This window comes from Aethalodelphis obliquidens, unplaced genomic scaffold, assembly GCF_003676395.1.
Source record: "Aethalodelphis obliquidens isolate GAN/ISIS:26980383/991018 unplaced genomic scaffold, ASM367639v1 scaffold51, whole genome shotgun sequence".
In the NCBI taxonomy this organism is placed as follows: domain Eukaryota; kingdom Metazoa; phylum Chordata; class Mammalia; order Artiodactyla; family Delphinidae; genus Aethalodelphis; species Aethalodelphis obliquidens.
This window is the reverse complement of record NW_020837995.1, coordinates 270,807-297,840: the sequence shown is the minus strand read 5'-3', so window position 1 is coordinate 297,840 and position 27,034 is coordinate 270,807. Positions and strand designations below refer to the sequence as shown.

The following is a 27,034-nucleotide window of genomic DNA, read 5'->3' as shown; positions in this document are numbered from 1 at the left end:
TTTCTCCATAGCTTCTCTTTATCTCTGTTCCAAGTTTTTCCCTCAATGCTTACATCTCCTTTGCTTCTATCCTCTTACATAAGATCGGCTCCTCCTGAGTTCCCTCACTCATTTTAAAACTATTTTCTTTAAGAGTCTATTCACAAATTGTCCCTTCCTTCCGCCAGATTTGAAGGAGCCCAATTTCAGCGCCCCTTTCAGGGACTTGACTGTTTGGCCTGTTAAAGTTAGTAATGGGAAGACCTGAATTCCCAATCTATATTAAATTTAAAATAGCTAAAACCCTACTTCTATATGTTGACTCATAGGCCCACTTAATCCATGAATTTTTAGAGGATGGGAGTATTTTTGCAGCATTTCCTATGCTCCACTGAAATGCTACTGACATTCCTTTGAGCAGATTTTTTCACCTGATTTTTACATTTTTCTTCTTTTTTCTCTCTCCTCCTCAAATCAGTGACACCATTATGGCTCTCACTTCACTGTGTTCTTGGACGTGAGGGAGAATTAATGCAAAACTTTGTAAAATTATTAAAAGCAACTCTAAAAAGGAAAACAATTTCTGCCACAATCCAATATCATAATAATACATCAGTTGAAAAATTATTATGTATCTGCAGATACCAGGCACTCTGTTAGGTACAAAGATATCCTCAAAAGAGCTGATAGAGGGTCTTCCCTGGTGGCACAGTGGTTGAGAGTCCGCCTGCCGACCGGGTTCGTGCCCCGGTCCGGGAAGATCCCACATGCCACGGAGCGGCTGGGCCCATGAGCCATGGCCACTGAGCCTGCGCGTCTGGAGCCTGTGCTCTGCAACGGGAGAGGCCACAACAGTGAGAGGCCCATGTACCGCAAAAAAAAAAAAAAAAAAAAAAAAGCTGATAGACTAGTGAAGAGACACATGATATATAAACACTATAGAGAACTGACTTATACTAACCAACATACAAGATAATTACATATATAATATAAATCATTAACTTATACTGATAAATGCAATAGAATTATCAATTGGCTAGAGACTAGTTCAGTGAAAACAACAAAAAACAGCTAGCATTTAGCTAATATGGAGCCTGTACTAAGTGCCAAGCATTATGCAAATTTTTTATAGGCATTATCTCAATTCACCCTCATCATAACCATATGAGATGAGTATTTCATCCCTATTTTATAGGTAAGGAAAATAAGCAGAGTGGTTAAGTAACTTGTCCATGGTCACACAGCAAAAGATGTGGATCCTTGTCTTTCTTATTCCTAGGCTCTTGACCACAGTCACTATTTACAGTTCATTCTCTCCAACTTTAATCAGAGGTGAGTATAAAATCAGAGTAAGGGGAGTTGGCTGTATGATTTTAATTTTTGATGTCATCATACTGGCTTTATTCAGCAATCACTACTAAAGACTAATTCTTTGCCCTCACTCACCTACCATTGCCCCAGTGCACTGCAACTCAATACCACTGCGACGGATTTCTTTTTGTCTTTTATTTCATTGGGTGCAAAACAAGTGATAAATTCTTCTTCCTTACATCTACTCTCCACTCCTTTTTTCCTGAGAGATTAAATCTGGTCAATTCATTGGATTTGGATGTCCCTTCATCACACCTTCACTGACATTCTCCCCTGAGTTTTCTTTTCTGGCATTCTGATAGGCTCCATTTCATTCTTAGAGCTTCTCTGACCATTTTTAGTGGTGCTTTCCAGTGGCTCCATAGTGCTATACAGCTTTGGTGGTGTATTTTGGAAGGGTCATAAACCAGAACAATCTTTTCTGGGTCCAGGTATTAAAGAACCACAGCATCCCTTCCTCCACTACAGCTTCATTTTTGCAAATGGCTTCAGGTCCAGACGACGAGGTCTGTGATGCAGTCACCCCTCCTTTCCCTTCATCTTACTTCTCTACGATAGGAGGCTGAGAAAGTGGGGTAATATAGCAGACCTACGAAAGCTACTTTCAGTGTGAGGATTGACGTTAAAACAAAATGGTTTCCTTGGTTGCTTCCGTTTTGTTCTTATCCTGGGACTATTGTCTAACATATGAAAGCGTATAAACTTTTGGGTGATAGTCAGCTTCCTTAATATAGAAATCTGTAAAGATCCCTTTAAAATTATGTCATTTGAAAGATATTCTCCACTTATTGTGGTTTAAAAAAGTGAAACATCACAGAACAGAGTATGAATGACTCAATTCAAGTTAAATTGTCTGGAAAATAGATCAACAAAATGTTAATGTTTTCTCCCAGTAATAGAATTTCTCCATCATGCTTTTTTACCTTCTTTGTATTTCTCTGCTTGTTCAAAATAAGCTTGTGAGCAAACTTTGTAAGTTGACAAGTCAAGCTAGCTTCAGCAAAAAGGGGAATTTGTTGTAAGGACATAATACTCTCCTACAGAACCTAAGGGCAGGAACAGAGACAGGCCTTGGAAAAGACTAAAATCAAGGATAGGAAGCTTTTAGGACCTTTTAACTCAGCCACTCAGTGTCATTCTCTCTCTTGACTTGTTATTCATTCACCTATTCACTTATTCAATATATATTTATTAGGTGCCTACTACATTCTAGGAGTTGTTCAAGCGCTGGGAAATAAACGTAAATAAGATAAACCAATTGTCTGCTTTCAAAGTCCTTATATTTTAGTGAGAGGAGGTAATAAATAAGTGTAAATAAATGAAGGTAGTTTCTGGATATGGTAAGTGTTACCAGTGAAATAAACAGGGTGACATGACAGAGTATAACTGAAGGAGTCCTCACTTTAGTTATGAAGTCGGAGAAAGTCCTCTTGGCAGATGAAAAGATCCTGAGAGACTGAAGGATAAGAAGGAACTAGCCATGTGAAGAGCAAGGGGAAGAACATTCCAGCCAAGTACAAAAGTCCTGAGGCAAGAGGGAGCTTGCTGGTTCCAGGAGCAGAGAGGAGGCCAGTGGCAAGGAAAGTTATTTGCTAGAGGAGGAGAAATACAAAGCATGATCTGAGAAATAGGAAGAAGGTCAGATCATAGAGGCCATGCTGACTACAGTAAGGAGTTTAGATTTTATTTTAAATGTAAAGGAAAACCACTGGACAATTTTAAGCAGGAAATGCGATGACCTGGGTTGTTTTTTAAAGAGCACTCTGGATGTTTCAGGGAGAATTGGTGGGAGGGGGATGGAGAGAGGAAAATGGGTAGAGCATTAGGAGAACATTATGGTAGTTGAGGTAGGGGACACTGGTGACAAGAATTAGAGTAGTAGCTGTGGAGACAGGGTGATATATATTTTTAGGTGGTACCTGGAGGATTTGCTAGTGGATGACAGAAAGGGAGAAATTGAGGCTTTAGGAAATGGTGGGATGGTAATTCCATTTATGGAGATAGAGAAAGCCTGGGAGATCAGGTTTGAGAGAGAAATTAGAATTCTTGTGTGAGACAGGTGAATTTGAGATACCTAGCAGTCATGCAAGTGGAAATGATTAAAATTCAGGAAGATGTACAAATCTGAAGGTCAGGGCTGGAGACAAAAATTTTGGAAACAACAGCATGTATACACACACACACACACACACACACACACACACACACACACACACACACACACACACGGTATTTAAAGCCAGGAGATTGGATATTATAATTCAGAAAAAGAGTGTTGACCAAGGTTTGAAGTGACTCTGCAGGTAGGATTTCCAGAGTTATTTAGGCTACAAAGCAGAATATGGCCATCCCAGAACTCCCAAGTTTATGTAATAGTCCTAGCCATTCACAGAGGCTAATTTAACTCTCTTAGTCCCATTTCCAAATGCCTGGGGAAAAGAATCTGATTGGCCCAGCTTAGGTCAGTTGTCTACCCCTGGTCTAATGAACAATGACTGTGGAAACTGGATCATAGACTATAAACTGGTTACTGGTGACTCAGTCCGTATGAATGGAGTGGAGAGGGGTTCAGAGGCTCATTTCCTGGAGAAAGGATATGGTCATTGGCTTCCAGGCTGAGCAGACACTTTAAAAATGATTCAAAATGGTATGCATCAATTCTATAATCAGAAAAATTGATTTCATTTTGAAGAAATAATGTCATTATTACTGAATGCTTGGTCTTACCCTTCAGTGTAGAGTGATCCACATCACTACAAAAAAGACTATGTCATGTTATATACCATCCTGAAAGTGTTGAGGAATTCCTGCTACAACTTAAGTATAGCCTGCAGAAGGCATCCCAAAGTTGCATGTAATTGGCTGAACTTTTCCTTTATTTTAGTGTCCTGTGGTATCTCTCACAGCTTGGGAGATGATACGACATCTCATCTTCTGGTGGACAATACAGCCAAGGCCCTGTTAGAGACATAGACCCGATACCTGTGATGGTACCAGCGTCAAAAGGTAAATTCGGTGCCTGAGGATGGATGTCTTTTAGAATGAAAACAACCCTCAGTCTGTTATTGTCGGGCGTCTTGCTAGCCTTCACAGTGACTGCTTTGCTCTCAGGTCTTTTCTTCAATCTTCTCAACGTTTTATTCATATATTCTTATAATAAAATTTTTACTGTGTGGGTTTAGGAGGTAAAGATAAATACCACCACCACAAATACCACAACAAAAACCAAGAGCAAATGAGTGGGTCTCATTCTTCTATCCATGTGATCAGCCCTTCACTCTCACTAAACAGAGGTAGGCAATTTAAAAGGAAAGGGCAAGGACTTCCCCGGTTGCACAGTGGTTAAGGCTCCATGCTCCCAATGCAGGGGGCCCAGGTTTGATCCCTGGTCTGGGAACTAGATCCCACATGCATGTTGCAACTAAGAGTTTGCATGCCGCAACTAAGGAGCCCATGAGCCGCAACTAAGGAGCCTGCCTGCTGCAACTAAGACCTGACACAACCAAATAAATAAATATATATTTTTTAATTAAAAAAAATAAAAGGAAAGGGCATGGCCCCACTAGCGCTTCTTCCCCACTCACCTTAAGATGCTTTTGTAACTTTGTTCATACTCTCCCACCCCTCAGTCCTATTCATAGCTACTATTAATTCTACTTTCACTTCATTTCACTTCTGTAAGTTTTATTTCAAAGATAGGGCACTTTATGCACTGCCCATGGGTGTATAAATGGTACCATCGCTTTGGAAAAAATCTTGGCATTATCTAGTAAAATTGAACATGCAGCTTTTTTTCTAGATATAAAATTTTCAGGGATTTTTGCATATATGTACCAAGAGACATTTATCAGAATGTTCATAGTAGCGTTGTTCATAAGAATAAAAAATGGAAACAACATAAATGTCCATTGATCAGAAAATGAATACACACTGACGTATAATTATACACTGAAATAAATTTTTTTCTTTATAATAAATAATTTAATTTTCTTTATAAAATTATAAAGAAATACAAGGCAGTTATTAATACAATATTCAAGATAGTGGTCCCTCTGGGAGAAGAAGGGAATAGTATGGGTGAGGAACTTACAGAGGGTATTAGTAACCTCCTGTTTCATAAGCTGGTATGTATGTATGTGTACGCTTCATTATTATTCTTTAAACTGTCCGTATATGTTTTATTTCCTCATTTATATGTGTGAAATAGAAAAAAATAACATATGTAGTAATATTTATATAATAATACATGTATAATGTATGTTGTATATAATACATATATATTATACATAATAGTTTTATTGGGATATAAATTACATAACATAAAATTCACTCTTTTATAAAAAAGTGTACAGTTTCTTAATTTTTACTATATTCACAGAGTTGTGCATTCATCCCCGGTACCTAATTTTAGAACATATCATTACCTCCCCCAAAAAACCTTATAGAAGACATTCCCCATGTCCCCACTCCCTGCCCCTGGTAATCACTAATCTGCTTTAAGTCTCTGGATTTGTCTATTTTGGACATTTTATATAAATGGAATCATATAATATATGATTTTTTGTGTCTGGCTTCTTTCACTTAGCATAATATTTTCAAAGTCCATCCAAGTTGTAACATTTATCAGTACTCCAGTCCTTTTTATTGCTGAATAATAATACCACATTTTGTTTATACACTCATCAGTTGATGGACATTTGAGTTATTTTCACTTTTTGGCTATTGTAAGTAATGCTGGTATGAACATTTGTGTACAAGTTTTCTTTCATTTCTCTTAGGTATATACCTAGAAGTGGAATTGCTGGGTCATATGGTAACTCTATGTTAGTTCGAGGAACTGCCAAACTATTTTTGAAAGCAGTTGCACATTTTTACATCCCTACTAACAATTCATGAAAGTTCTGATTTCCTCATATCCTTACCAATAGTTGTTATTGTTATTGAAGTGGTATCTCGTGTTGTTTTTTAATTTATTCTTTCTTTTTGTGGTTTTGATTTGCACTTCCCTAATGAGTAATCACGTTGAACATCTTTCGTGTGTTTATCAGCCATTTGTATATCTTCTTTGGAAAAATGTCTCCTCAGATCCCTTGCCTATTTTTTAATTGGGTTCTTTGCCTTTATATTGTTGGTTGTTAAGAGTTCTTTATGAATTTTGGATACACGTCTTTTAACAGATATATAATTTGCAAATATTTTCGCCATTCTGTTGGTTGTCTTTTCACTTTCCTGATAGTGGCCTTTGACGCACAAAAGTTTTTAATTAATTAGTTTATTTTTTGATACTTGTGCTTTTGGTTCCATGTCTAACTTCATAGTGTCATGTCTAATACTTCATGGCCCAAGGTCACAAAGGTTTATTCCCATATTTTCTTCTAAGAATTTTATACTTCTAGCTCTTACATTTAGGTCTGTGATCCATTTTAAGTTTATTTTTGCTATGGTTTGAGGTAAGGATCCAACTTCATTCTTTTGCATGTGTCTATCCAGTTGTCCCAGCACCGTTTGTTGAAGAAGTTATCCTTTCCCTACTGAATTTTCTTGGCACACTTGTCAAAAATCAATTAACCATACATGTATGGGTTTATTTCTGGACTCTCAATTATATTCCACTGATCTACATGCCTATCCTATGCCAATACCATGGATTATTATAGCTTTGTAGTAAGTTGAAATCAGGATGTGAAAAATAACTTTGTTATTTTTCAAGATTATTTTAGCTATTCTGGATCCCTTGTATTTCTATCTGAACTTTAAATAATGCTAAAGCTAATAGGTAGAAATTTTATAATGTCATAATTTAAAAGTTTAATGTCATACAACATTGTCATAATATACAATGTAAAATTATTTCCTCACAAAATAATTATTAGTTAATAGGTTTTAAAAAGACTTGTCAATTAACTTTATGGTAGACAAAACTATCAGACACCCTCTTAACCAATAACTGAAGTTAACATTAATGGTAATGAGACTGGTGGAGATACCAACATTATGTGCCTCCTGATATAATGCACTGAGAAGAGTATAGCTTCAGTTCTGTGGGATTCCTGCCCCGAATGCATAACCTGAACCCATTATGAAGAAACATCAGACAAACCCTAACTGAGGGGCATTCTACAAAGGAATTGGCCTTTACTCTGTGCTCTTAAAATGTCAAAGTCATGAAAGACAAGGAGAAACTAAAAAAATTATTCTAGAGTGAAGCAGACTAAAGAGACATGGCAATCGAATGTCACATGGTCCTGAATTGTTGAAATTTGAATGGTCTATGGGTTAGATGGTAAAATGATATTAATGTTAATTTCCTTATTTTGATGGATATACTGTGCCTATGTACATATGTTCTTCTTTTTAGGAAATATACAGTGAATTCTTTAGAAGTAATGGGACATCGTGTCTATAATTTCCTTTTAGGTGGTTCCAAAAAGTAATATGTAGAAAATATATGTCATATTATATATTATGTAACAGATATATGTAGAAAGAGAGAGAAAGAATAGGATAAGGCAAATGACGTAAAAGGTAACAATTGTGGAATCTAAGTGAAGGGGATATAGGAGTTCTGTGTATTATTCTTGCAAATTTTCTGTAATTTTGAAATTATTTCAAAATAAAAACTTATTAAAAGAATTGTAAGAAAAAATGAAGAAAGACTTTAAAAATTGTGAAAAAAATTGTGAATCACTATATATTGTACACCTATAACTTATATAATATTGTATATCAACTATATTTCAAGTTAAAAAAAAAGAAAGGAAAGAGACATTATTTTTGCTTTTCTTTTAGGAACAAAATAATTAGAAGATGTTATAACATATGAGGATGAATAAACCCTAGTGGCAATTATGGCTAACCTGTCTAGCTGAGCCAAAGCTAGTTGATTCATGTGAGATAGATAGGGAAAAGAAGTCTCCAGAAGGGAAGCCAAGCGCCTGGCCCAAGGCCTGGGAGTTTTACTTGATTTCCAAAAGGTTAAATCATTCGTATACAGGGATTTTATTGCGGGAGGGGAGAGATTGGTTACTGGGAAAAAGGAGGAGGGGGATGACTTACCTGAATCAGGAATTGCTGGGGTCCTGCTGGTATTCTTGAGACCAAATAGATTGCATAGATAGAGATCCAAACTCCTTTAGATAATATTCTCTACTTGGGAAGACTGTCATTAACTGAACAAACAGTCTTTCAGTATCATTTAATCAGACAAGACTATTCATAGAAAGTCATTGTGTGGGAAGTCTTAACCTCATAGGAAGATATCTGAGACACAGCTGACTTAATCTGGGTCAGGAGGGTTAACGATTCGCTGGAGGAAGGAACAGAATCAGAGACTAGCCAGATCCCTGACTTCCATGAATTCATCTCACCTCAAGATTTCTCCTTCATATGCATAATTTTCATCTGCAATGATTACACATGCTATTACCCACTCTGTTTTCATCTTCTCGCATTCCTATCCTAACATAAAGAGGTCCTTCAAAATTAGGCAGAAGGGTGCCTTCTTGCCTAGAGAGACCAACTCAAGACACAGACTGAGAGAAAAAAAGTCTGCAAAACATATATATAACAAAGAACTTATATTCAGAATTTACAAAGAACTCTTACAACTCAAAAATAAAAATATTTTTAAAAATCCAACAAAAAATGAGCAAAAGATTTGAACACACTTTATTTAAGAAGAAATGCAGATAGCATATAGCACACAAGAAATGTTCAACATCATTTGTCATTAAGGAAATGTAAATTAATAATGCAAATTAATACACTTAAAACCCCTATATACCCACTAGGATGGCTAAAATTAAAAAGACCAAGTGTTGATGAGATGTAGAGGAACTAGAACTCTTATACCCTGCTGGTGGGAATATAATATGGTATAATCCCTTTGGAAAACAGTTTGGCAATTTTTTTAAAAAGTTAAACATGTACCTACCTTATGACCCAACTATTTCACTCCTGTGTATATACCCAGAGAAATGAAAACATATGTTACACAAAGATTTATACACAGATATTTATAGTAGCTCTGTTTGTAATAACCAAAAACTGGAAATAATCCAAATGTCCATCAACAGTAAATGGATAAATAAATTATGGTTTATCCAGAATACTACCAGCAATCAAAAGGAACTATTGATAAATGAAACACCACGTATGAATCTCAAAATAATACTCCTGAATGAAAGAAGTCAGACAAAAAAAAAAAAAAAAAAAAGGGACTCTCCTGGAGGTCCAGCAGTTAAGACCCCACACTTCCAATGCAGGGGACGCGGGTTCAATCCCTGGTTGGGGGCATCCCCTGCTCCAAAAGAAAAAAAACCCACTGGGTATATAATGGATGACTCGAACTATATAAAATTCTAGAAAATGGAAACTAATTTGAAGTGACATAAAACATATGTATCAGTGGTTGCCTGGGAACAAAGGTGCGGGTTGGGGCTAGGATGGGGTGGAGAGGAGTGAATTGCTAAGGGGCACAAGGAAACTTGGCAGTGATGGATATGTTCATTATCTTTTTTTTCTTCTTTTTTCTTCTTTTATATGTTCATTATCTTAATTGTGGTGATGGTTTCACAGATACATACCTATGTCAAAATTAATCAGATTTTACACTTTAAGTATGTTCAGGGTAATACATGTCAATTATACTTCAATAAAGTTATTTTTTTAAAACTTACATTTCATCATTTCCAAAGGATAGATTGGAGAGGTGGTAGTCGTACCTTAGGTAGTTCTGAGACTAAGGTTCTGAGCTCTCTTTCTTCCAGTGAAGGAGCTGTATTTTGAGCTCTGGGTTTTAGAATGGCTGCTACAAGATCAGAGCTGACTCTAGACTAGTGAACACTCACACACTCAAAGGTGTACTGTAGTTTCCTCTGCTTAGATCAAGCAGAGGCTGTATTCCAAGGAGGCAGCTTTGGGGACAATTTCTCCACACCACGGAAACAAAGGTGATGACTCTTGGTACTCAAGAAAGGTTTCTATCCTTTTCCTTACTGGGGATTCGAAGACAGTTGTGGGCACAATCCTTATTTAGGTCCAAATTATCTAATGAGGAGGAAAAATAAAAGAGTGGATTAAAAATAAAAATTAAGTAGACTAAAAGCCCTATTTGATACTTTTAGAAAGAGAATATACTTTCCAGACAGGAGGTTGAGTCATATGCTGGAATGATTTTCCACATCCAGGAGTGACATGGAATGATAATAAGGTCCATTGGTACACACTTCTTATACTTCCTGAAGTTTCCTCTTAAACACATGACTCAAAATAGATTCAAGGGCTTCCCTGGTGGCACAGTGGTTGAGAGTCCGCCTGCTGATGCAGGGGACACGGGTTCGTGCCCCGGTCCGGGAAGGTCCCACATGCCGCGGAGCAGCTGGGCCCGTGAGCCATGGCTGCTGAGCCTGCGCGTCCAGAGCCTGTGCTCCACAACAGGAGAGGCCACAACAGTGAGAGGCCCGCGTACTGCAAAAAAAAAAAAAAAAAAAAAAAAAAAAAAGATTCAAGCCCTCTGGGCAAGATGTGGTGAGAGATATGATGGGTTAAAAAATTACATGTAAAAATAATCTCCATTTACCCTCTCCTGGGACTTTAGGTAAGAATGTAAAGACTCAACTACCCTTGAACAGGATGACCCGGGAAGAATTGGAGGACCGTTTGTTTCGTCTTCGTGAAGAACACATGTTGGTGAAGGAGCTTTTTTGGAAGCAACAGGATGAGATCAAAAGGTACCCAGAGTTCTCCTTAAGTATTTAGAAGCTGTATCTACACCAGGCCTACACCACAATAAACCAAAAAGAATACATTTTCCTGAGATGTCTACACCAGAAAACAATTCAAATGTCAAGGATGGTTAACTCCAAAAATAATTTTTGAAGCAATATTGCTTTATTCTGTTTTCTTGCCAAACACATCAATAGACTGTGGCCATAGTTCATAAAGCATCATCAGAGTTATTCCAACCTAAAGAGCAAGAGACTGCTCAGGCTTCTGCCCTGGTCACAAAAGAGAGAATGGAGACGGGGGAATGGCCAAAATCTCAGGGGACCAAAGGCTACAGGGGCAAGTAAGGGAAGGGGTTTTTATTTACCAAAAATCATATTGATCATTTACTGTATGCAGGCATGTTATATGTGCTTTATATGTGTTAACTCATTTAATACTATTTAATACTATGAAAGAATCATCATTAAGAATGAAAGGGAGGGCTTCCCTGGTGGCGCAGTGGTTGAGAGTCCGCCTGCCAATGCAGGGGACACGGGTTCGTGCCCTGGTCCGGGAAGATCCCACATGCCGCGGAGCGGCTGGGCCCGTAAGCCATGGCCGCTGAGCCTGAGCGTCCAGAGCCTGTGCTCCGCAACAGGAAAGGCCACAACAGTGAGAGGCCTGCGTACCGAAAAAAAAAAAAAAAAAAAAAAGAACGAAAGGGAGTGCAAAGAGGTTAAGTAACTTGCCCAAGGTCATAGCCAGTGGGTGGCAGAGCTGAAAGCTCTTAACTCCAAAATATACCATACACAGTGACTTTAGGGTATTGGCTTTCAAAAGTGTACCAGACCTGGGTGCAGACCTGGAAAAGAATCCGAGATGGGGTGTGGGTAGATAAATAGATGGGCAGAATGAGAGTTCCAAAAGTCTGGGGTTAATATCTAGAACACATTTTGAAGATATTTGTGTCAATGCCTCCCAGCCAAAGACCACCAGGAACACACCTATAGCTGGGCAAGTTGGGTTAATTACTGCTGTAGCTTGAAAAAGTGCACAACATGGGCATCTCAGTAAGACTGTTAGAAAGAGCCTATTACAGGATTTTGGCTTCAGTTGGGTGATTTGGGGGAGGGTCCAAGGTAACAGAAGTTTGCTCTAGATTGGATACTGTCAGAAAGCAGGGGCAGTTCTATGTTTGGATATCTCAATGTCTTATCTACAGGGAGGTTAGACTAGAGTGAGGCTAAAGCTGTAATCGGGAAAGAAGCAGCAGTCACTCATATTAGCCAGGAGAGGAGCACGTTTGGTATTCTGCAGGTGGCAGAGTGAACTTGTTTTTGTCTGGGCTGAGACAAAAGTATGCAGCGGCCTTGTTTGGTATCACTCTGTCATGGTCTCAGAGTGGCCTTCTGTGATGTTGTTGATCTGTGAGATTATGTCCAACAGCACAGTAACATGGCCTAGTTGTGAACGCCAGGCCACCAAACAACACTGAGGACTAGCTATGTCAGACCAATTCCCCGATGGAGCATTGCTTTGCTTTCTCATTGGTAATCCCCAGGAGTGGTTCAGAACTTCATTTAGAATCTACAGTATTGCAGGCTTCCACTGTATGCCAACACTCTTCAGAATTGGAGATTCTTTTCTTTCTTTGTTTGTTTGTTTTTTGCGGTACGCGGGCCTCTCACTGTTGTGGCCTCTCCCGTTGCGGAGCACAGGCTCTGGACGCGCAGGCCCAGCGGCCATGGCTCACGGGCCTAGCCGCTCCGCGGCATGTGGGATCTTCCCGGACCGGGGCACAAACCCGTGTCCGCTGCATCGGCAGGCGGACTCTCAACCACTGCGCCACCAGGGAAGCCCTGAATTGGAGATTATTTTATATTGTGGAGAACTCAAGAATCCAGTGAAGTCAGATGGTTGCATGGGCCAAAAAACTTTGTCTGTTGGTCAGTAACCAAAAAGTACTTGAGGTTATAGATAGTAAGTGGCTAAATTGGATTCTAGCCCCTCAGACTTGGGGCAAGTTACCTAGCTGTTTAATGCCTTGATCTCTTTATCTGGATATAATGATACGTAATAATAATAGCTAACTCCTACAGTGCTTACAACGCACCACACTGTTCAAAGCCCTTTATATATATTAACTTATTTTATCCTCATAACAATCCAATGAGCAGGTACTATTTTTATCTTTATTTATAGATGAGGAAACTGAGCACAAAAGGGTAATGACATGCCCCAGGCCACATAGTAAATGTCAGAACTGGCAGGCAGTGAGAACACAGGATCTGATGGTAATGGTTAAAAGTATGATTTTAGATCAAGATAATAAATAGTAATTGACTATCCATTGTAGGTAAGGCTCGGTGTAAGTAGGGTGGGTATAGAGGAATAATCCTTAGAGTGGGCACATATACAGGAATGTGTGGACAGTTGGGACTGGAGAAGTAAATATTAAAATTTCTACATATATTTAATTATCTCCCTGTTAAAAATTAGTATTTTTTGTTTCTGTTTTATAATGACCATAATTTATTAGTACAAAAGAAACTATATAATTTAAAAATAAATATACACACGAATATACTGAAGACTGCCTCATTTTTTACTAAGAGAGTGTGTGAGCACTGCAACAGAATGAACAAAGACAGACACCAAGATGTCCCTGCTCTGAAAGAGTTACAGTGTATTGGGGGCAGAAAATTAATTTTTAAGTGTAAATAGTGGACTACAGCACATAAGTTTATATCAGAGATCAATTCAGATTATTAACCACCAGATAAACTGTAGAGATGGTAACTGTCATAGAAGGAGAGGGCATGAGCCACCAGCTCTCTTTTTGCCCACAGGATGAGGACAGCCTTGCTCCGGTCAGCCGCAGCAGGCCGGGACCGGAGGGCCGAGGTGACAGCGGCGGAGCAGCTCTCGGAGCCTACAAGGCGGCGGCGGAACGCGGGGTGGCGGCAGCGGCCCCCCAAGCACCTGCGACCCCAGCTGCACGGGCTGCAACTGCAGTTCCAGCGCGTCGGCCCCCCTGCTCCCCGTTGCACCCAGCCTCGCGTCCACGCGGGACACAGACAGCTCCACACCGCCGGGGCGGCGGGGGCCGAGAAACCCAAGAGGGGTGAGGCTCAGGGCCAAGTCCCCGACAGGGCCAAAACACTGGGAAGGATTGATTTGCCAGCCACATTTTCCTCCCACTGCTTTATTCCGCCCACCACGCCCATTTTGTTCTTTTGTTCTCGTTCCTTTCTACCTCCCTAAAATCTTTTTTTCCTGAGTAGGATGTCCAGTTCAAAGTTCTCAGTTCACCATGCAGTACTGTTGAGAGGAGAATCAGACAATGGAAATGGGAACTTTGCTGGTCAAGTTTTGCAGGGCTCTAGAAAACAGAGATAACTTTGATGACATGCTTAGGTGTGAGCAGCAGTGATCTTAAGACAGGTCCCTCTGCTAGGACTCTGGGACTCTGGGCTAAGTGGCCTGTGCCTCTAAAACTGGGGTTCTTCACCTTTTGGGGGAAATGGACTCCTTTGCAACCATGATCAAAAGCTAGGCGTTCTCCCAAGAAAAATGCACATACACATAGACAAAACTTTGCATACAATTCCATGGGTTCAGAGATTGTCAAATCCTATTCCTGAAGTCCAGGCCTTGGAAATCAGGCTGTTAAGTGAGGAGCTGCAGATTTTCATCTTCCTGTATCCCAAGTGGCTAAGCGTCTCTGGCTGCTGTGAAACCCAACACTGAATTAAATATAGTGCTGTGTGTAAATTTCCTTCACCTGGCCTACTCATCCCTGTTTTAGGTCCATGGGAATGGGGTGTCTTAACCCTGGGGACTCAATGTTAGGTTTTGTTCAGCACAGCCCTATATTTTCAAGCTCCCTCCTTGAGCCAACAAAATCTTTGTGAAAACAGCTAAAAGTAGAAAAACTAAATAAGTCTAAATTTCAATTCAGTTTAACTTCAGCATTATTGAATACCAGTTATATACTAGGCACTAGGGACAATGATGCATTAGAGTTAGATACACAGTCCCTGCTCTTCTTCCCCTTTATACTGACCTACTTGAGAGTCTGTAGTCCTGCTGACTTATTAAATCAGTAGTTGCATATTTTTGCAAGAGTAAAAACTGAGAAGCTCCCCTCTGAGATCATTGGTCATATAAGGATTTCCTCCAGATCTCAAGGCTCCCTACTTCCAGCACTTGGTGTTCCATTTCTAGCACTTGGGGTTCTGGAAAAATCTGTTGCCAGAGTCTGCATCTTCTGTCTAAACTTTCAGAGTCAAGGGACAGGCTGAGCTACACAGCTCCTCCCACATTCAAGGAACATGTGACAAATGAAAAAGCCAGAGGTGAAGTATCCAGTGAACCCAGCGAACAGTGAGTTCTTTTACTTTATCCTGTGCTGTTACTCTTTCAACTGTAATTGGAAAAACCTCATTTAGGGAACAAGTGAATGTTGCCATTTTTGAGTCATTCCAGCATAATCAGAGAAGATGAAAGTCAGCCCAATTTGGAAGCTGTCAAATTCCAACTTCATTGCTTAAAAATGGAAAATAAGCATCTCTTTGTCTTCCAAGGAAAGGAAAATAAAGACTCTTTCCTTAATTGAAGGTATTCCCTCTCTTTCCCTTTATATTTTCCCCCTTAGGTCGTAATTCACTTATATTTCTGTTTGACACTGGAAAGCTATATTTGGTAAGTTTATCCTCCACATATGCCAAGATTACTAACTCCTCTAAGTTCTTTTTATATATGTGAGAGCCCAGTTCTAAACCCCTATAACAGCAGTTTCTAATTCTTCTTTTCGTGTTTAATATTCCTAATTCTAACAGTATAATCTCTTTTAACAAAGTCATAATTATGATTAAACTCACTGGCCTATGCATGCCTAACAGTGCCCACATTATGACCAGCGATACTATGCAAGTGGAAGAACCACCCAAGTCTTCTGAGAAAATGTGGTCCAAAGATGAGAATTTTGCACAGAGAAGCTCTTTGGAGTGCGCTCAGAAGGCCACAGAGCTTCGGTAAGGGTGTGGCATTCCATGCCTCAAGCCATAATGAACTGAAAAAGAGGTTCTTGTTTGTACCTTTCTTCCATCTCAGAGGAAAAGAGAATGCTTGGGATTAATTCAATCTGAGAAGTAGACCTGGAGGCCCAAGTGGTTAAGTAATGGATTAACATAAAAGGGATGCTTATATATAATAAAAGTCTGCTGCTTCACTTCACAGAAGGAAAACTATTTCATCCTCATCACCAGATGGGGGCTCTCAGCCCCCACTGTGCATCAGTCCCTGGAAAACTTTTTTTTTTTTTTTACGTGGCTGGTCTGTTTTAGTCCCTGGAAAACTTTTTTAAAAATAGACTTTATTTTTTAGAGCAGTTTTAGGTTCACAACAAAATTGAGCATAAAGTACAGAGATTTCTTGTATACCTGCCTGCCACTTCTCCCCACACTGCCTCCTTCACTGTCAACATCCCACAGCAGCTAGAATTGGGAATCTCTGAGACAGAGTCTAGCGAACCCAAATCCTCCCCCAATACCTTTGAAATGATAAAGAAAACATGATCTCTTAGGTTCAGAAATAACGATCTTCCTTTGTGTCCCTGTCCATATCCACAGGGGGAAAAATACTTAACTCTGTCCATTCACAGAGGATATTTTAACACTGTCTTCTTTCTCCAGAGCTTCCATTAAGGAGAATATACAACTGATTCGACTTAAGAAGCTCTTACATGAAAGGAATACTTCTTTGGCAGTGACAAAAGCACAATTAACAGAAGTCCAAGCTGTGAGTTGCCATCATCAGCTGTGCCTTTTTGGGGGAAGAAAATCAGTTAGTTAAGAGATTTGTATTATTTTCTCCACTTTACACATGGGAGACCACAATGGAGAGAAACTAAGTTGCTTGTCGAAAGTCACACAATTGTGATGAATTGGGAGATTGGGATTGACATGTATACACTGATGTGTATAAAATGGATGACTAATAAGAACCTGCTGTATAAAAAAATAAATAAAATTAAATTAAAAAAAAAAAGAAAGTCACAAAATAGGTAGGTGATGTTCAAATCCAGGCCTTACGACTCAGAATCCATTCTTTTTCCAGTACTTGCCATTATCCCTCTGCTGGGAAGAAGGCTCAAGCCCTGCCTGCTAAGGTGGAATTAAGTGAGGTTACCTTGTGTCAGGTTAAGTTCCAAGCCAAAAACCACAACCAGAGTTTAATTAAACTTGGGGAGCCAAGAGCAGTCACAGGGGAGGGGAAGGAAACCAGATTACTGAGCACTTTCTATGTGACGGACTCTGTCCTAGATACTTAGAATCATGATCTCATTTAAGCCTGACAACAGCCATAAAGGTAAGTACGTTTAACGGATGAGGGAACTGAGCCTCAAAGAAGTTAAGTAACTTGCTCAAGTTATAAAAATAGCAAGAGGCAGAGCAGGATTTGAGTCCAGTTTTATCTGGCATCAAGGCTCACACTCTTCTCACTACCACACGATGGAAACTCATATCTGAACGGTAGAAATAGGGCATAGAGGTTCTAAATAATAGATTGGCACCATTCTTTTATTGAATAAACATTTATTGACTACCAAGAAGTGTGCAAAGCACTTGGATACAAAGATTAAAAAGATAATTAAGACAGCTCCTGCCTTCAAGGAACTTACAAGAGTGAGAGGACAAGATGTAAACAAGTACAACTATCCACAAACAGGGTATGGGTGAGACACAAAAGAGAGAATAGGTCCACCAGAGGATGGGGCGCAGGATCTGTAAAGGATCCATAAGAGATTCTATTCGTGAGCCAAATACTGACAGTTTGGCAGGGGTTAATAAGCGTGCAAGAGAGGGAAGGGCTTTCCGGGGAAGAGTGGTGTAGGCCACGGCACAGAGGTGAGAAACATCAGGGATCAGGTCATGGAGGTCTTATCAGGGATTTAGACTTTATCCTACAGATAGTGAGAGCTGCAGAAAGGTTTTAAGCAAGTTGGTAACATGATCAATTTTTTTTTCCCCAAAGAGATCACTTTGCCTTTTTTTAATGTCCAAAATATTTTGAAATACATGTTAATAAAAAGAATAATACTTTCAAGAAACTATTATAGAGCACTAATAATGATTAATTCTGGGTAGTAGTAGAATTATAGATGACTGCTATTATAGTACTTATACTTTTCTGAAATTTTCAACTTCTCAAAAATGACAAAACTACCAGGAAAGATCATCTGGCAGCAGAGTGAATGATAGGTTGGCTGGTACAAGACTGGGGGTAACAGATGAGTAACAGATGTTAATTAACAGATGAGTGATCCAAGGGAGGCAGGATGAGGGTCCCAACCAAGGCAGTGAGAGAGGCTCACAGAGAAAGGACTGTGTTGGGAGAGGTCCAGGAAGTGGAAGAACGGACTTCATCACCAAAGTAGAGTGGGTGAGAGAAAAGCAGAAATGAGAGATGACTTCTGGGTCTCTAGCTTGGGTGATTAAATGATGGTGCCATTCATTGAGATTAGCTACAGCTGGTGCTGCCCTTGGTATGTCTGTTTTGATTGGGACTAAGGGCATCTGTACAAGGCCAAACTCCAAACCTATGTTTTGTAGAGAACTGTGCATATGCTCGTATTCTTTTGATTCGGTTAATTTTGGTAGCACTGAAAGGATGGGAAATCTGGAAAGGAAGTTATTTTAAAGTTGTATGGGTAAATAGCTATATTTGTGGAATTAGATTTTTTAAAAAATCCATGTATTCTTCCATTGCATTAAAGGAAGAAAGGGAGAAAGCCATTCTAAATTGAATGTCTTTGCCCATATTAGTGGTAGTGGCAAAGATGACCTAAAATGGTGAATAATTTTCTAAAATGTAGGTTTTACAATTTGGTTTTTTTAAGCAATTTACCTTTCTAGTCATGCTTACTTACACATATACTAAGATAAGTTTGCATCCTCTTAATCCCTTAGCAGTAAAATGTGGTCAGTAGTGCAGACTCTGGAGTCACACAGGCTGAGGTAAAGTTCTGCCTCAGCTCCTTGAAAGCTGTGCAATTCTGGGCAAGTTAGCTCTATGAGCTTTGGGTTTCTTATTTTTAAAGTTTAGATAACAATACCTCTCGGATTTGCTGTAAGGATTAAATGAGATAATATATGTGAAACAATTATGATGATCATAATGTAAGAGATAATGAAACACACAGTAACATATAACATAGTAATTACTCAACCAATAATAGTAGCTGTTGTTGTGAGTTTGGCTATTGTTGTTTTTTCTATTTCTAAAACTGGAAAGAGACCTTTCTGAAGCATGATGAGTAAGAGATGGCACCTAGTTTGAAAATAAAAATACTTCTTAGAAAATCCACCAAGTGCAATGCAAATGTGAATAAATGACCCTTCATCCTTTTTAAAGAAATGGTGTCATCTATTACATTCACAGACTGCCTGGCAAGCTAGGGCAGGGGAAAAGGAGCAGCAATTAGTAAACAGGCACACAAATTGACTTGATTTATGGGAATTTTTTATAACATCTTTTAAAATATTTAAACATTTGTATTATAAACATCAAGTTGATATATCAATAGAATAATACTTTTTTCTTTCTTTCAGGCATATGAAACTCTGCTCCAGAAGGTACTTAATAAAGATTCCTTAACTCTATGTTTCTTAGTAATCAGAGGAATGAAACCCAAATGAATCTTCATCTTCAAGTAACATAACACCAGAATTTAGCTAACTATATCAAAGTTATTATGTTATATAATTTTTATTGAGACAAATGGTACTATCACTATTATCAGAAGATACTGCATTGTTTTCACAAAAATTGAAATATGAGATCTGAGTTGAGAAATATTTGGAATAGTATTTTTCAGCCTATTGCTACAGAGAATTATAGCATTTATTCAAAAATTCCTAAGAGTAGTCCTCTAGCATGTGTGAGGTGGTGAGATACAGCAAAGTTGTTACAAACCTTCTCTGGTGTTACTAAATATTTGCACCTCTGTGAGTGGGGTACAGGTGAAGCTAGGTAAGTGTCCGTGATTAAGAGTCACTAAGGCAGAGTTCCCAACATGACCAGCCACAACTGTTCCTCACCAGAAGGAACATGGTCATGCTGGGAACTCTGCCAGAAAAATGCACTTAACTTCTAGAGTTAACACATCACTTTGCTAGGGGCAAAAGGAGAAATATTTCATCATAAAAAGCATTCACATAGCTTAGAAGGTAAAGGCAGCTGAGAAAGGTGGCACTTAATTTAGAATCAGGGTTGAATTTGAACCTTGGGAAAATTAAGGCTCCAGTGACAAATTACAGTTTCCCAGAGTGGAAAATCCTCACTCACAGGGAAACGGTACTTCCTGAGAAATGCTAGGGTGGAAAACAAGGTCAATTTATAGTGCAGAGGCAACATACTATAAATCAAAGCCCTTCTTTGAGATTTCCACTAGGGAATGCTCCAGTTGTTTGTATCTTGAGTCCCCTCCTGCTGAGTGATATAAACATTCGCAGAGCAACTTTCCTTTTGCCCCAGAATCAGGGAATCCTGGGTACAGCCCATGATGCCCTCCTCAGCCAAGTGAATGAGCTCAGGGCAGAGCTGAAGGAGGAGAGCAAGAAGGCTGTGAGCTTGAAGAGCCAACTGGGAGATGTGTCCATCCTGCAGATAACACTGAAAGAGGTAAATAACAATAATAATTGAAAGATACCATCAGTTGTATGTGACATTCCAATTTCAGAGATGTTAAAAAGTGTATCTTAGCAAAAATATGGGTATTTTATTTTTTCAAATAAGAAAAATGAGATTCCAAGTGGTTAAATAACTTGCTCAAGATTATACCATGCTCAAGATTATACCATTAGGGGAAAAACTGGGATTTATATTTATGTCTGTTCTCCAAAGTCTTTTCTCTATTATAATGTTCTGCTGTTTCCCTAACAGTAGAAACCCAGACACCATGAAAATTTAATTCAGAGAATTCTCATTAATTCCAATTAAAATTTCTATCACACCTTCAATTGGTTCAAGTCTTTATAGTTGAATGGATCCTCATAGACATAGGAGATGAACATAGAAAATCTCCCACCCAAGTCCCACCCTGCAACAGAAAAGGGAGACCCTGTGCAAGGTAATAGATTTTAAAATCTTATCTCAGGCACTCTACTATCATTCTTAGTTTCAGGAGAGAGTTGAAGATTTGGAAAAAGAACGAAAATTGCTGAATGATAATTATGACAAACTCTTAGAAAAGTGAGTACCAAGTTTGGATCCCAGAACATTTTTTTGTTATAAAAGACAATTACTGGGGCTTCCCTGGTGGCGCAGTGGTTGAGAGTCCGCCTGCCGATGCAGGGGACATGGGTTCGTGCCCTGGTCCGGGAAGATCCCACATGCCGTGGAGCGGCTGGGCCCGTGAGCCATGGCCGCTGAGCCTGCGCGTCCGGAGCCTGTGCCCCACAATGGGAGAGGCCACAACAGTGAGAGGCCCGCGTACCGCAAAAAAAAAAAAAGAAAAAAGAAAAAAGACAATTACTGAAAAGTGCCTTCCGAATTTTAAAAATAAAAATAATACCTAGTCTCGATAAGGATACCGGAAAACTGGTACTCAGTACTGTTAGTGAGAATATAAATTGGCAGACTATTTTTGGAACGGAATTTGACACTATCAAAAAAATGTTAAACGTGCATATCTTTTATGCCAGATAACCCTTTTTTTTTTTTTTTTTTTTTTGCGGTACTTGGGCCTCCCACTGCCGTGGCCTCTCCCGCCGCGGAGCACAGGCTCCGGACGCGCAGGCTCAGCAGCCATGGCTCACGGGCCCAGCCGCTCCGCGGCACGTGGGATCTTCCCGGACCGGGGCACGAATCCGTGTCCCCTGCATCGGCAGGCGGACTCTCAACCACAGCGCCACAAGGGAAGCCCCCAATAACCCATTTTTTGGAATCAAAACTAAAGAAATCCTCTTGTGTATGTGCAAAGAGATCTGTGTGGTAAGAATGTTAATTAATACATTGTTAATTTAATTAGTAATAGTAAAAAAAAAAGGAAACCATTCAGATTTCTTATGATAGGGATCGACTAAATAAATCGTGTTGCACCGCCACGTTGAAACGGTATAAAGCTGTAAAAAATGAGATAGATCTATATGCCTAAGATACACTATTAAAAGAAAAATCAAATTGCTAAAGAATGTGTTCATTGTGACCTAATTTATGTCATGTGTGTGTGCATCCACAAACTTTTAATGAGATGAAAGGACTGAAATAGGGCAAAGAGGCACTTTTATTCTATATACTTCTATATCATATTAATTTTTCACAAGCATATATTTACGTAGTGGTTTTGAAATTAAAAATACCTGTAAGTTTAAAAAAATTAAACGTGCCTTCTTATAAGTTAAAGGCAGCAGGGGGTAGACTGGGGAGGTTGCATGGGAGCATCCTGGGAACAACTGATGCTCTTCAACAAAGTGAAATAAGGTAGTGTGGGGATTACCCACTTTGAAGACTCCCTGTGGTAGACATTACTATTGGCCTCTTCCCTTCATTATTCATAACATTATCTTCTTGGATCATCATGTAATGTATGGGCAGAAAGTGCCAAGAAATCTTAGTACTAGCTTAACAAGTTGTTTTTAGACCACATTTATTAAAATGATAACTAGGAAAAAGACATAAGCAGAAATAATTGCTTATCAATGTCACTTCACTTGTGTAAATAATCAAGAACTGGCCATGTGTCTTTTACACTCAAGATGGGTCTGCCCTGACAGCTAGATATAGTGGTGTGCAGGCTGCAGTTATTGAAAAGTTTAGTTCCTGCCCTTCAGTGTAATAATTTACAATATAGTTCAAAGGCAAGTATTCTCTAAACTAGCCACTGGTGAAAGTAGACAGAGGAACGGAGTAAGGAAAAGAAGAATATTCTGTTACTCATTTCTAATCTAGCAGGCCTGAGAATGTCTTGGTACACAATTCCCTAACTAAAGAAAACCATCATGCTGGAGAAGTTCCTTGGGAAATAGATATGACTTGTGTTGTTTGCCCAGGGGGTTATTTGAGACTTAAACCGAAGGGATACTAAGCAACTCCTCAATAGGACCCAAAAGTTCCAAGGCAGTTGGTAAATGACAGTTACAGAGAAAGCAGGGGCAGAAAAAACATGTAGGGAAATGAATGATGAACTAGGCCCAGGAGATGCTGAAACTGTGTAATAAAGACGTCATATCACCCACCTTTGAGTGTCCATCTGACAACTCTCCCCTCCCTCCTTACTTGCTTCCCATTTTCAGCATGCTGGATAGCAGTAATCAGCCTCACTGGAGCAATGAGCAAGGAGAACAGCTACAGCAGAAAGTCTCTCAGTTGCAGGATCACCTGGATGCTGAGGTGGAGGAGAAGAGAAAAGTCTTACTTCAGCTGTCAAGAGAGAAAGGTAGGTCAAGCCCTGAAGAGTTCTCTCAGATGAGGCATCCTCTACATCTGGTTTGGGAGAAGGGAACTTGGGCCAGCATTTTTCCAGTCCCATCACTTGATCCTGTTTTTGTGTGGGTCCTGGATAACTAGAATAAGAACACTGGCAGTCAGGTCAGATTCACAATCAAGAAAGCGTGACACCTACCTCACACATACTTATCCCTACATATTGACTTTCCATGTGAGAGAATGCCAATTCTTAAGTTATAATGTTTTTAAACAGTCAATTTATTGAAAGTAAATTTATTTTACTTAAATTTTACTTAAAATTTATTTGACTTAAAGTCAATTTATTGAAAATGAATTTTTCTGCCTTTTATTCTCATCAGTCATTTTAGGGTGGTTGGGAATTGTTTTGTTTTAGCATCTGATGCCTGAAATTGAGAAGCAAATTATTGCTCTTGGTTACCACTACTATTTCCCCATCTTTTTTTAAAATTTATTTATTTTATTTATCTATTTTTGGCTGCATTGGGTCTTCGTTGATGCGCACAGGCTTTCGCTAGTTGTGGCGAGTGGGAGCTACTCTTGGTTGCAGTGCACAGGCTTCTCATTGCAGTGGCTTCTCTTATTGCGGAGCACCGGCTCTGGGTGCTCGGGCTTCAGTAGTTGTGGCTGGCAGGCTCTAGAGCGCAGGCTCAGTAGCTGTGGCTCATGGGCTTAGTTGCTCCATGGCATGTGGGATCTTCCTGGACCAGGGCTCAAACCCATGTCCCCTGCATTGGAAGGTGGATTCTTTTTTTTTTTTTTTGCGGTACGCGGGCCTCTCACTGTTGTGGCCTCTCCCGTTGCGGAGCACAGGCTCTGGATGCGCAAGCTCAGCGGCCATGGCTCACGGGCCTAGCCGCTCCGCGGCATGTGGGATCTTCCCGGACCGGGGCACGAACCCGTGTTCCCTGCATCGGCAGGCGGACTCTCAACCACTGCGCCACCAGGGAAGCCCGGAAGGTGGATTCTTAACCACTGCGCCACCAGGGAAGCCCTTTCCCCCTGTCTTAATTCTTGGATCACAGTAGTTATTCTGAAGATTTTTAAATACTGTCAAAGAGACCTTTGTCTCCCTTCTTTTTGCTAGGCTGGACCTTGATATTTAGTCTTATCAAACTTACATTTCATCATATTCTAGTATGTTCACATAAAAAAAGTGGAGGAAAAGAAATATGACATCAAGAAAAATAGAGTCAGGAACCATAAAAGGATAAAGCTTAGGAGCACATGCTAAGGATCTTGTAGTATGTATGAAGTACAAGTGAAGTCTTGTGGGTAATCTAATCTAACCTCCTCTGTAATGCATGATACTGAAATGATCACACTAAATGCTGATCACCTTCCTTCCCCGAAACACACATGGAAATGTCCAAATGCCCAACCTCCCTTCCTCCAACTCAGGGTCAGAGTCAAGGTGGGTGTCACAGAGAGCCAACAGCATAGAAGTCAGATGGAGTTGGGGAATGGTTGGGGAGATACTGAATTAAATGGTGCTGTCAAAAAGTTTGGACTATCCCAGTTGGTCAAGTGGCTCTGATTTTGTTGTGGTGGTGGTAGTTCTCCCTTCCATACTACAGTTCTGCAGGTGTTTTTTTTGTTTGTTTTTGGAGTCCAAATGTCAACTCAGGGTCAATAAGCTAGAACCCCTTTGTAGAAATAAGAGAGAATTGCTTCTCTAAGGGCAAGTGTATAAAATGAATTAAACATTAGTGGGAAAATTTAATTCACACTTGGGCCAAGTTTAATATGGTTGTTGGTAGCTGCAGAGTTTCAGCTTTCTGTATTATTTTTTCCCCAGCTCAAAACAAGGATCTGAAGCTTGAAGTCACCAACCTGCTTCAGAAGCATAAACAGGAAGTGGAGGACCTCCGAAATAAAGACACAATTTCCCAATCTCCTGACTGGCAATCTGAACCAGCCACTTACCCAGCTCTATTCCAAGAGACCACTCAGATAGAGGTAAGAGCATCTTTAATCAAACAGGTCCCCTCTACAAGAGGGATTGCTGGCAAATATCCCTTGAAAAGATGAAGGGACTAGAAAACTAACTGAATAATATTTTGTCCTGATTGAGGACAATATTTGGAAGTATATGAGAAGGCTGAGAGTAGAGATAGCTTCATGAGCTCCACAGACTTTTTCCACACTGTACAGCTCATAAAATGTAGAATTTTTTTCAGATGAGGACTTGCAATGATCTGCTGAAGAGCAAACAGCCATGGGAGATTGTATAACTTACTCACTGCTGCTGTTGAACATGAGGAACTAGGGGAGAGAGCACTTGTAAAGTAACACAGGTCCTCTTCTACATATTGGAGTAGATTCTGCTGCTGGTATTTTACTATTATCAACGGCTGCTGTAGAGAATAGTTATTACTATACCTATCATATTTATACTCCCTTTTACCAATGCTTTTTCCTCTGTAGCCCTGTGAACCAAAAAACCAAGAAGAAAAGAAACTGTCCCAGATGTTAAGTGAGTTGCAAGTATTGCATGCAGAAACCATATTGGAACTAGAAAAAACCAGAGACATGCTTATTCTGCAGCGCAAGATCAACGTGTGTTATCAGGTGCAGGAAAAGATGGTACAGGAAGGGGATAAATAAATGGGCACATGGGAACTACTTACAAGACGGGGAATGAAGCAAGACCCGAGTTTCCAGGGCTGATGCAAGGTGATATGCTGACGTATGCAAACACAGGATGTGCTGTCCTTTGAAAAACTTGAGGACTCACACATGCCCATGGCACCTTGGCAATAAAAGCCAGAAGGGGCCAGCTAATGAAAATGGCAAGTGGGAAGCTTCTGGGTTCAAATTTTGCCAGTCCCAGGAAAAATACTACCCTATGGCACTAATAGCACAACTGGTCCTGGAGGGGTCTGTGAGGAACCTAAGCCTTTTTCTAGTGGATGAATCTGCCCTGCTAAGGAGATAGTGGAGTCTCTTTTACCCAGCAAGTACCACCTTTTTATCTGGGCTCTTTGGTTCTGGGCCACTGAGATAGAAAAGTTCAGACATTATTTCGTTTCAGGAGGAACTGGAGGCAATGATGACAAAAGCCGATAATGAAAATAAAGTTCACAAAGAAAAACTGGAGAGGTTGAGTCAACTCCTAGACCTCAAGAACAAGCGTATCAATCAGCTGGAAGGTATTTTAAGAAGCCATGGCCTTCCAGTATCCGGCAAGTCTTAGTACCTTGTTCACTTCCTCTTAGGATCTGTCACAGAGCTAAATGCCCGTGCTCCCCTCTGCACCTGTCAAGAGGGTGCCCTCTATGTCTTGGTATAGGACTTATCCCTCCCATTCTTGATTATCCTATCATCTTTGTTGTTTTAATACATGGTTAGCAGTTTCTTCTCCTGCATCATGTCAGTGTCTTTTCTCTGGAGAGTTTCAACAGGGCCCAGCAATTGCTGAATCTATTTTGAAAATAAGAGTGTATCACTGTTGGCCCTCAGGGTGGGTAACACGCTCCCTCTCTCAAGATTGTTTCCTCAAGCC

At 39.8% G+C, this 27,034-nt stretch overlaps 2 protein-coding genes across 8 annotated transcripts in view; both read left to right on the top strand.

Moving 5' to 3' along the window:
• The window catches only part of LOC113607933 (X-linked retinitis pigmentosa GTPase regulator-interacting protein 1-like), a 148,798-nt gene extending 133,318 nt beyond the window's left edge, over positions 1-15,480 (top strand). Inside the window, exons 6-9 of the mRNA XM_027083705.1 lie at positions 4,235-4,356; positions 10,949-11,081; positions 13,908-14,182; positions 15,345-15,480. Of these exons, the coding sequence (XP_026939506.1) occupies positions 4,338-4,356; positions 10,949-11,081; positions 13,908-14,182; positions 15,345-15,448 (531 nt within the window). The 5' untranslated portion in view covers positions 4,235-4,337 and the 3' untranslated portion in view covers positions 15,449-15,480. The remainder of the gene's footprint in view (positions 1-4,234; positions 4,357-10,948; positions 11,082-13,907; positions 14,183-15,344) is intronic.
• The window catches only part of RPGRIP1 (RPGR interacting protein 1), a 55,661-nt gene continuing 44,008 nt past the window's right edge, over positions 15,382-27,034 (top strand). For 6 of the 7 annotated variants that reach the window (XR_003428143.1, XR_003428144.1, XM_027083674.1 and 3 more), the window contains exons 1-9: positions 15,900-16,094; positions 16,755-16,860; positions 19,674-19,697; positions 20,599-20,745; positions 21,242-21,315; positions 23,358-23,500; positions 25,328-25,488; positions 25,957-26,100; positions 26,564-26,681. Coding sequence is in view for 5 of the 7 variants with exons in the window: in XM_027083674.1 (XP_026939475.1) it covers positions 15,928-16,094; positions 16,755-16,860; positions 19,674-19,697; positions 20,599-20,745; positions 21,242-21,315; positions 23,358-23,500; positions 25,328-25,488; positions 25,957-26,100; positions 26,564-26,681 (1,084 nt within the window). In the remaining 2 variants the exon portion in view is untranslated. Of the gene's footprint in view, positions 15,445-15,715; positions 15,763-15,899; positions 16,095-16,754; positions 16,861-19,673; positions 19,698-20,598; positions 20,746-21,241; positions 21,316-23,357; positions 23,501-25,327; positions 25,489-25,956; positions 26,101-26,563; positions 26,682-27,034 lie in introns of those variants that run through there. The other variant, XM_027083675.1, reaches the window with a different exon arrangement.